The 10,945-nt window shown below is 44.0% G+C and overlaps 1 protein-coding gene across 1 annotated transcript; it reads right to left on the reverse strand.

Moving 5' to 3' along the window:
* Positions 1-1,771: 1,771 nt before the first annotated feature.
* Positions 1,772-6,955, reverse strand: LOC138668098 (adhesive plaque matrix protein-like). Its single transcript, XM_069756038.1, has 2 exons — positions 6,921-6,955; positions 1,772-3,389 (listed from the first exon to the last, which is right to left on the reverse strand). Exons 1-2 carry the CDS (start codon positions 6,953-6,955, stop codon positions 1,772-1,774), a joined length of 1,653 nt encoding a protein of 550 aa, XP_069612139.1.
* Positions 6,956-10,945: the final 3,990 nt, after the last annotated feature.

Genomic DNA, 10,945 nt, shown 5'->3' on the forward strand with positions numbered 1-10,945 from the left:
CAAACCCCAGGATAATCGTAACTATCAGAGGCTTTATAGCAGCGATGTTGCATTTTTTGCTATTTACTGAGTTTCTTCTGTCTCACAAACCTGGAATTAGTATCCAGATTTAATTATTCTCATATTTGTGAAAAACTAGAAGATCCTCCCAGAGAGACGGACATGGAGCTTCTGGGCCACTTCACCATAAGGGGCTGAAGACCCCAGGGGGATCTCCTGTCTGTTAAACAGCTGTATCATATTCGGTTCATTGTCTGCACTGGTTACCACTGTATCCACAGGACGAGGACAGGGCCACTGCCTCTGAAAGAAAACTCCATAAGGATCAACCTCAGAAACAACACATTTCCTCTAAATGTTATTTAATCCTGACCAGAGGACCCCCCCCTCAAGTCAAAATTTACTAATAAGGCATATGAAAGGTGCAGAACCACTAAAATTAACTACATTAATTAAAAATTACATGCAAAATTAATTTTAATTAATTACTTGAGCAACCGTCAAACTATAGGTAATGAAACTTTTTCATTGGTGTTGCAGATGGTATTTCAGACCGTTGTGACTGAGCGGCAGATTCCAAACGACTGCTCGTGATTAGGTCTCTACATGAAAATCAGAAAATCGCTAGCCTCAGCCTGTATTATAATTGTCCCCGTGACTCATCATTAGAGGTGCCCTGCCCTGATCCCTGCAGATAAATCAGATTCACATATAAAATTGCTTCTAGAGTTCAAGACTGATTGGATCTGGGTTGTTCTTTTTTTCATATTTTGACCTGAGTTTCATCACCCGAGTGCACAATAATGGGGTCTATCACAAGCCCTTCCTGTAAGCATTAGTGCTCCAAGCAAAGCTTTCCAAAACCTTCCACCCATAAGGCCATAGACAGGATCAGGGAATGGTGGCTTCCTTTCTGCAAAACTCAGGGGGAGCGCTTGGAGTCCTGCCAAGTACTGAACCATACTAAACACCTTGGTCTGGTTCTCTTTTAACTGGGGTATGATTGTTGTAGTGGGTTGGGACCTGGTGGGATCTGGACCTCAGAAAGTATGTCCCATTAGGGCACTGCATCCTGAAAAGATCCTTGTGACAAATGTGGAGCATAAACACGCAGTTTTAAAATAGAAATAGATGAGCACCATAATTATAGACCTGACATCCAACCGTAATTATAAAAGTTCATCATATTAGTCTAGACAGAAGGCCCAGGTAAATAGAGGTGTGTGCCCATTACTGTGCACCAACTAGTTTCCATACCCATTGACTTTTTGCATCCAAGGGTCACTCACCACCACTTCTGAGACACATCTGCACCTTGGTCCTTCAAACAACCTGGTCTGAGTGTTTGATCAAGAACATTAGGGTCACCTAGAGATAGTGATGTGGACCAAACTGCATATGCCCCAGAAGCTCCCACTCTTTGAGCATCAGTGTATCTAACCAAACCAGCAACACAGCCCAAGGCCCCTGAAGAAAACAGATAACACCCTTGTTTTAAGCCAAATGACAGTGAAATTAAGACTGGTTGGATCTGGGTGTACGACAGATGACAAAGCACGAACATTCCTCAAGTAAATACATGTTACTTGATCTGCAGCTTTGGGTAATGGAGTAATTCTCTTTATGGAGACCTTAGGGCAATACGCCGAGTCTTCTGCTAAAGTAAACATCAAGGAACGTTCATGATGCCTCTATCTGTGTTGCCTCATGGAAGTTCCATTCCCCTGAAGTACAACTAATCCATCTGGGGGAGACAAGCACAGACTTCAAGCTACAGGAAGTAGGGAGGGTCTTTGCCTCTATACAGGAAGTGGGGAGGTTCTTTGCTGCTATACAGGAAAAGGGTAGGTTCTTTGCCTCTATACAGGAAGTGTGGTGGGTATTTGCCTCTATACAGGAAGTATGGAGGGTCTTTGCCTCTATACAGGAAGTGGAGAGGGACTTTGCCTCTATACAGGAAGTGTGGAGGGTCTTTGCCTCTATACAGGAAGTGTGGAGGGTCTTTGCCTCTATACAGGAAGTATGGAGGGTCTTTGCCTCTATACAGGAAGTATGGAGGATCTTTGCCTCTATACAGGAAGTAGAGAGGGACTTTGCCTCTATACAGGAAGTGGGAAGGGTCTTTTGTGCTATACAGCAAGTGAGAAGGGACTTTTCCTCTATACAGGAAATGGGGAGGGTCTTTTTCTCTATACAGGAAGTATGGAGGGTTTTTGCCTCTATACACGAAGTAGGGAGGGTCTTTGCCTCTATACAGAAAGTGGGGAGGGTCTTTGCCTTTATATAGGAAGTGGGGAGGGTCTTTGCCTCTATATAGGAAGTGGGGAGGGTCTTTACCTCTATACAGGAAGTATGGAGGGTCTTTGCCTCTATACAGGAAGTGTGGAGGGTCTTTGCCTCTATACAGGAAGTGTGGAGGGTCTTTGCCTCTATACAGGAAGTAGGGAGGGTCTTTGCCTCTATACAGGAAGTGTGGAGGGTCTTTGCCTCTATACAGGAAGTGTGGAGGGTATTTGCCTCTATACAGGAAGTGTGGAAGGTATTTGCCTCTATACAGGAAGTGTGGAGGGTATTTGCCTCTATACAGGAAGTGTGGAGGGTATTTGCCTCTATACAGGAAGTGTGGAAGGTATTTGCCTCTATACAGGAAGTGTGGAGGGTATTTGCCTCTATACAGGAAGTGTCGAGGGTATTTGCCTCTATACAGGAAGTAGGGAGGGTCTTTGCCTCTATACAGGAAGTGTGGAGGGTCTTTGCCTCTATACAGGAAGTGTGGAGGGTATTTGCCTCTATACAGGAAGTGTCGAGGGTATTTGCCTCTATACAGGAAGTAGGGAGGGTCTTTGCCTCTATACAGGAAGTAGAGAGGGACTTTGCCTCTATACAGGAAGTGGGAAGGGTCTTTTGTGCTATACAGCAAGTGAGAAGGGACTTTTCCTCTATACAGGAAATGGGGAGGGTCTTTTTCTCTATACAGGAAGTATGGAGGGTCTTTGCCTCTATACACGAAGTAGGGAGGGTCTTTGCCTCTATACAGAAAGTGGGGAGGGTCTTTGCCTTTATATAGGAAGTGGGGAGGGTCTTTGCCTTTATATAGGAAGTGGGGAGGGTCTTTACCTCTATACAGGAAGTATGGAGGGTATTTGCCTCTATACAGGAAGTGTCGAGGGTATTTGCCTCTATACAGGAAGTGTGGAGGGTATTTGCCTCTATACAGGAAGTAGGGAGGGTCTTTGCCTCTATACAGGAAGTGTGGAGGGTCTTTGCCTCTATACAGGAAGTGTGGAGGGTATTTGCCTCTATACAGGAAGTGTCGAGGGTATTTGCCTCTATACAGGAAGTAGGGAGGGTCTTTGCCTCTATACAGGAAGTAGGGAGGGTCTTTGCCTCTATACAGGAAGTAGGGAGGGTCTTTGCCTCTATACAGGAAGTGTGGAGGGTCTTTGCCTCTATACAGGAAGTGTGGAGGGTCTTTGCCTCTATACAGGAAGTGTGGAGGGTCTTTGCCTCTATACAGGAAGTGTGGAGGGTATTTGCCTCTATACAGGAAGTGTCGAGGGTATTTGCCTCTATACAGGAAGTAGGGAGGGTCTTTGCCTCTATACAGGAAGTAGGGAGGGTCTTTGCCTCTATACAGGAAGTAGGGAGGGTCTTTGCCTCTATACAGGAAGTGTGGAGGGTCTTTGCCTCTATACAGGAAGTGTGGAGGGTCTTTGCCTCTATACAGGAAGTGTGGAGGGTCTTTGCCTCTATACAGGAAGTAGGGAGGGTCTTTGCCTCTATACAGGAAGTGTGGAGGGTATTTGCCTCTATACAGGAAGTGTGGAGGGTATTTGCCTCTATACAGGAAGTGTGGAGGGTATTTGCCTCTATACAGGAAGTGTGGAGGGTCTTTGCCTCTATACAGGAAGTGTGGAGGGTCTTTGCCTCTATACAGGAAGTGTGGAGGGTCTTTGCCTCTATACAGGAAGTAGGGAGGGTATTTGCCTCTATACAGGAAGTAGGGAGGGTATTTGCCTCTATACAGGAAGTAGGGAGGTTCTTTCTATTTTCTACAGGAAGAGAGGGAGGATCTCTAACTATTTGCTCATCCTCACTTGTCTGTCAAACTGCATTGATGGATAACAGAGAGGGGAGACATTCGTTTAGCACAGGCAAGCAAATGGACAACAGCAGGTGCAATCCCTGCTGGGTTGTGAGAGGAAGTTCCAGCGCAGATTATGCTGACAGAATGCTGTTAAAGTGGAATCCCCCCACTGAAAAAATATTGATAGCAAGTCACAGAACATGAGAATTTAGTCATTTCCTGGGCACATTAGACTGGTATGTGCCCTAAAAGCAGTTTTATTTTGCTCTGGGGGACAATGGTTGCAAGACCATGCTTTTCTACAGATTCTGTGCAAAAGAACAGATACGTCTTCTGTCTCTGCTTGCCTAAACGTGCGTTCCGTATCACAGCAAGTAACGCTTTATCAACTGTCCAATTCCACAATGTGGTCTACACAACATCACAGCCTGACACCCAACTAAGAGGAAACTCAATCATGTATATTGAAACTTTCCATAAAACTTAGATGCAGGGAACATTCCTCTCTTAAAGGAACAGTAACAACATGTTTCACTTATGTTTCCCAGTGATGGGTTAGATACTTGTAGTTTATAATCAATAACCCATAATGTGTTTATGATGTAAAATAAAACTTTTCAAAAGTCTCACAACATTTTTCTCATTGAATTGTGACTATAAAATGTGGAGAACGAATAATTGTATTAATAAATGCTTGCTCATTGCAGGTTAAAAAAAAAACACTATTTGACTTCCAGCGCAATTTCTCCGAGTAGAATCTATTTTTAATAAACCTAGACCATTGTGGCCTTGATTTGGGGAAATCGTCCTATCATGCACTCGTTGAGGTCTGTGTTCACACACAGCAGTGTTGCAGTGTAAAGTATGCGGGAGGGACAGAGTAAAACTTCAGCCTATATCATCCCCCAATAAGCAATGCAGCTCCGCAGCGCAGCCTGACATGGAACACTTAGGGCCACAATTAGAATTCCACATTGTATACTTTATTGCTACGTAGCCGAACTTTCCTTCGCCCGGAGCAAATATTTAATTTGCTGCCTTAACTCTGTATGGAAATAATTTGGCAAAGGGAGAGTAGTTTGCTGGTGCACCCCTGGCACCCACCACCTGGGCACACGCTCTGCCAGCCCCACCTAGCTACACCCTTATCTAAGGAAAGTAAAACAAGAAGCAAATTATTATTTTGGCAGAAGTGTCTGGAAAGAACTGGCTGCATGAATTGTCTGTGTGAATTTTCCTCCAACAATAAGATTAGAGGAAATAAGAAAATAAATCAAAGAGGAGGCTTGGAAAATGTATAATGATAGAGCACGGATGTATTATGGCTCACCTGATGAGGAAAGAAAGCGCTGGTTAAAGAAGGAGCGGAGCTGATGTAGTGATGCAGAAGAGGTGTAGCAGAGCTGAGAATTAAACCAATAAAAATGAAAGACAAGAAATAGTGGAAAACGATGGAGCAGAGCTTGAACAGCAGGGAATGATCTAGCAAAGCTGGACTTGAAATGACTAATTTAGTAGAGCCGGAACAGCAATGAATGATGTAGCAGAACTAGAAGAGCATTAAGTGGAGTAACAGAGCCGGAACTGAAATGACTCATTTAGCACAGCTGGAACAGCAAAGAATGATACAGCCGAACTGGAACAGCAGTGAATGGTGTAGCCGAACTGGAACAACAGTGAATGGTGTAGCAGAACTGGAACAGCAGTGAATGGTGTAGCAGAACTGGAACAGCAGTGAATGGTGTAGCAGAACTGGAACAGCAGTGAATGGTGTAGCAGAACTGGAACAGCAGTGAATGGTGTAGCAGAACTGGAACAACAGTGAATGGTGTAGCAGAACTGGAACAGCAGTGAATGGTGTAGCAGAACTGGAACAGCAGTGAATGGTGTAGCAGAACTGGAACAACAGTGAATGGTGTAGCAGAACTGGAACAGCAGTGAATGGTGTAGCAGAACTGGAACAGCAGTGAATAGTGTAGCAAAGGTGGAACTGAAATGACTTATTTAGCAGAGATGGAAAAACAATGAATGATTTAGCAAAGCTGGAACTGAAAATACTAATTTACAAGAGCTGGAACTGCAACAAATGATATAACAGAACTGGAACAGCAGTGAATGGTGTAGCAGAGCTGGAACTAAAATGACTAATTTAGAAGAGCTGGAACTGCAACAAATGATATAACAGAACTGGAACAGCAGTGAATGGTGTAGCAGAGCTGGAACTAAAATGACTAATTTAGAAGAGCTAGAGCTGCAACAAATGATATAGCAGAACTGGAACAGCAGTGAATGGTGTTGCAGAGCTGGAGCTAAAATGACTAATTTAGAAGAGCTGGAGCTGCAACAAATGATGCAGCAGAACTGGAACAGCAGTGAATGGTGTAGCAGAGGTGGAACTGAAATGACTAATTTAGCAGAGCTGGAACAGCAATGAATGATGTAGCAGAGCTGGAACAGAAATGAATGGTGAAATAGAACTCGAACTGAAATGACTAATTTAGGAGAGATTGAACAGCGATGAATGATGTGGTAGAACTAAAACTGCAGTAAATGGTGTAGTAGAGCTGGAACTGTAATGACTAATTTAGCAGAGCTGGAACAGCAATCAATGATGTAGCAGTACTGAAACAGCAATGAATGGTGTAACAGAGCTGGAACTGAAATGACTAATTTAACAGAGCTGAAACAGTGATGGCTGATGTAGCAGAGCTGGAGAAGTGATGGCTGATGTAGCAGAGCTGGAGCAGTGATGGCTGATGTAGCAGATGAGGAACAGCAATGAATGATGTAGCAGAACAGTAGAATGGTAGAATGCAGATGTATTATTTCTCACCTGGTGAGGTGGAAATCAAAACCTCTGGTCCACATGATTAGGTCTAAAAGAATTAAGAATAGACAGCGCTGGTACGGTGGAGCAGATTAGTTGATGAGCAGTGGGGTTGGAGAAGGACCAGAGCTGATGTAGTGATGCAGAAGAGGTGTAGTAGAGCTGAGAATTAATACAGCAACAATATAAACAAGATGTATTCAGACTGAAACAATAAGTTTCTGCAGCAGAAAACAATCTAGCTGAGCTGGAACAGCAATGAATGATGTGGCAGAACTGGAACAGGAATCAATGGTGAAGCAGAGCTGAAATTACAAATTTAGCAGAGCTGGAACAGCGATGGCTGATGTAGCAGAGCTGGAGCAGTGGTGGATGATGTAGCAAAGTTGAAACAGCAATGATGCATCAGGGTTGAAGCAAAAATGACATTAGGGTATGTGCACACGTATTCTGGAGGGTTGCGGATTTTTCCGCAGCAGATTTGGAAAAACTGCAGTGCAAAACTGTTGCGGATTTATCGCGGTTTCGACTGCGGATTCCGCTGCGGCTTTTACACAGTTTTCTATTGGAGCAGGTGTAAAACCGCAGCGGAATCCGCACAAAGAATTGACATGCTGCGGAATGTAAACCGCTGCGTTTCCGCGCATTTTTTTCCGCAGCATGTGCACTGCGGATTTCATCTGCCATAGGTTAACATGGTACTGTAAACTCATGGTAAACCGCTGCGGATCCGCAGCTGCGCAAACACTGTGGATCCGCAGCAAAATCCGCAGCGTGTGCACATACCATTATAGTTCAGTTGATGTGTTTTTAAGGACTTTCTCAGAAAGAAATGTTTTATCTTTCAGCCTGGAGCTGATACTAGGAAACAGCAATGTGCTGGTAACTAATAGGAGAGACGTACTGTACTGCAAGATGGGCTGTGCATAGGATGGCGCTGTGCATAGAGGGGCTGAAAAGAAAAAGATATGGGAGGAAGAGGCTAAGAGGAGAGATACTCCAAGATGGAGTTTTTAACCAAGATGCTGAGATTAGCTTAGCTGTGTTTGTTGCCTAGTGCTGAGATACCAGTGATGTGAAACTCCAAATGCTGCTCCCGTGATGCATATGGCAGATGATTATCTTCCGACACAAGCATCAATAGAGCAGCATTTGCAGTTTGACAAAACTGATCTGTCAGCAGCAGGCAAAAATACAGCTCTATACTGTCATTATGGAGGATTACAGGAGAGTTGAGGCTCTGCTAGAAACAAGTTAGCAATGATTGAAAAAAAAGCACACAGGCAGAAATACTGATATAGGTGGCAGATGATACTGCACTCTACAGGGGCAGTGAGTGCACAGAAGCATAAGGTGAATGCTAAACTTAAAATGGTTGTCCACTAATAGGATAACCCCCTTCTTGACATAAACATTTGTCAAGATAAAATAAAAAAAACTTACACTCACATCCAGTGCTGGCTCCATTCCAGCGGAATCAGCACTCGCGGTTGTGACACATGCTGGCCGAGGTCCAATCTACGTTGGCATCATTGTCCCAGCCTTCTTACCAGTTGAACATGAAGTCATTGTACAGCAGGAGGTGAGCTGTGACATCACCTATTGTGAATGGTGGATCCTGTGTTATCTGCTGTATATAGGTGTTATCAGTCATTGTACAGGAGGAGGAGGAGGTGAGCTGTGACATCACCTATTGTGAATGGTGGATCCTGTGTTATCTACTGTATATAGAGGTGTTATCAGTCATTGTACAGGAGGAGGTGAGCTGTGACATCACCTATTGTGAATGGTGGATCCTGTGTTATCTACTGTATATAGAGGTGTTATCAGTCATTGTACAGGAGGAGGAGGTGAGCTGTGAGATCACCTATTGTGAATGGTGGATCCTGTGTTATCTACTGTATATAGAGGTGTTATCAGTCATTGTACAGGAGGAGAAGGTGAGCTGTGACATCACCTATTGGGAATGATGGATCATGTATTATCTACTGTATATAGAGGTGTTATCAGTCATTGTACAGGAAGAGGAGGAGGCAAGCTGTGACATCCCCTATTGTGAATGGTGGATCCTGTGTTATCTACTGTATATAGAGGTGTTATCAGTCATTGTACAGGAGGAGGAGGTGAGCTGTGACATCACCTATTGTGTATGGTGGATCCTGTGTTATCTACTGTATATAGAGGTGTTATCAGTCATTGTACAGGAGGAGGAGGAGGTGAGCTGTAACATCACCTATTGTGTATGGTGGATCCTGTGTTATCTACTGTATATAGAGGTGTTATCAGTTATTGTACAGGAGGGGGTGGTGAGCTGTGACATCACCTATTGTGAATGGTGGGTCCTGTGTTATCTACTGTATATAGAGGTGTTATCAGTCATTGTACAGGAGGAGGAGGTGAGATGTGACATCACCTATTGTGAATGGTGGGTCCTGTGTTATCTACTGTATATAGAGGTGTTATCAGTCATTGTACAGGAGGAGGAGGTGAGCTGTGATATCACCTATTGTGAATGGTGGGTCCTGTGTTATCTACTGTATATAGAGGTGTTATCAGTCATTGTACAGGAGGAGGAGGTGAGCTGTGAGCTGGATGTAGCTGGGCCTGTGGTTTTGATGTGGTTAATTTGGGTGTCAGTCCTTGTGGGGTGCACTTATATACTGCTGGGCCACTTGCTTGATATTATAGCATTGGTGCCACTAAGCTGCAAGCCAGACAGTGTGTATCACACGCATTTGTGTGACTGGCGCCCTATACAAGCCTTATCCATGAGAACTTTATTTCTAAGCAACCACATGTCCCCCATGGCTGGTTACTGTTTAAGTGGTCATTTCATTAGTATTTGGCATCTGTGCTGCCTCGGACATTATCCTGGAGGCCGCTACATCCTGCAGTGCATTAGTAATGTGTTGGTTATTAAATATGGCTGTTTTTTTCTGTGATTTTTTGTGGGGTCTATGTCCATCCTTTTTACTATGATTTGATTTTACTATGATTTGATTCTAACCCTCAAACCAACTTTAGAACCAACCCTAACCAATCAATAATCCTAACCCTAACTCTATCCAATCCCTAGCCCTAACCTTAACTCTAACTAATCCCTAGCTCTAACCCTAAGGCTTCTTTCGCACTTGCGTCGGTACGGGGCCATCACAATGTGTCGGCCCGACATACCGACGCACGTTGTGAAAATTGTGCACAACGTGGGCAGCGGATGCCGTTTTTCAACGCATCTGCTGCCCAGTCTATATCCCGGGGAGGAAGGGGCGGAGTTTCGGCCGCACATGCGTGGTCGGAAATGGCAGACGCGACTTACAAAAAAAGTTACATTGAACTTTTTTGTGACGACAGCCCGCCAAAACACAACGGATCCAGTGCATGACGGACGCGACGTGTGGCCATCGTCGCAATGCGTCGGCAATACAAGTCTATGGGCAAATAACGCATCCTGCGAGCACATTTGAAGGATCCGTTTTTTGTCCAAAACGACTGATTGCGACGGATGCCACATGACGCAAGTGTGAATGTAGCTTAACCAATCATTAACCCTAACCCTAACTGTAACCAATCCCTAGCCCTAACCCTAAGGGTATGTGCACAGGTTCAGGATTTTTAGCGTTTTTTTTTTTCACGATAAAAACGCGATAAAAACGCATAAAAATGCATACATATGCTTCCTATCATTTAGAATGCATTCTGCAATTTTTGTGCACATGATGCGTTTTTTTCCGTGAAAAAAATGCATTGCGGTAAAAAAGCAGCATGTTCATTTATTTTGCGGATTTTTTGTGTTTTTCCCGCTATTTAATGCATTGGGCAAAAACGCAAAAAAAAACGCGCAAAAACGCATTAAAAAGTGAAAAAAATGCATGCGGATTTCTGGCAGAAATGTCCGGTTTTTGTCAGGAAATTTCTACAAGAAATCCTGAACGTGTGCACATACCCTAACTCTAACTAATCCCTGGCCCTAACCCTAACCAATCTTTAACCCTAACTCTAACCAATCCCTAGCCCCAACCTTAACTCTAACC

This window comes from Ranitomeya imitator, chromosome 1, assembly GCF_032444005.1.
Source record: "Ranitomeya imitator isolate aRanImi1 chromosome 1, aRanImi1.pri, whole genome shotgun sequence".
NCBI classification, from domain to species: Eukaryota; Metazoa; Chordata; class Amphibia; order Anura; family Dendrobatidae; genus Ranitomeya; species Ranitomeya imitator.

What these genes read in the sequence shown, in the direction of transcription:
- LOC138668098 (XM_069756038.1), bottom strand. Translation starts at nt 6,955, where the DNA reads ATGTGGACCAGAGGTTTTGATTTCCACCTCACCAG. An exon ending in TTTGATTTCCACCTCACCAG is followed by an intron (nt 3,390 to 6,920) that starts GTGAGAAATAAT and finishes CTTCCTGTATAG; the next exon opens with AGGCAAAGACCCTCCCTACT.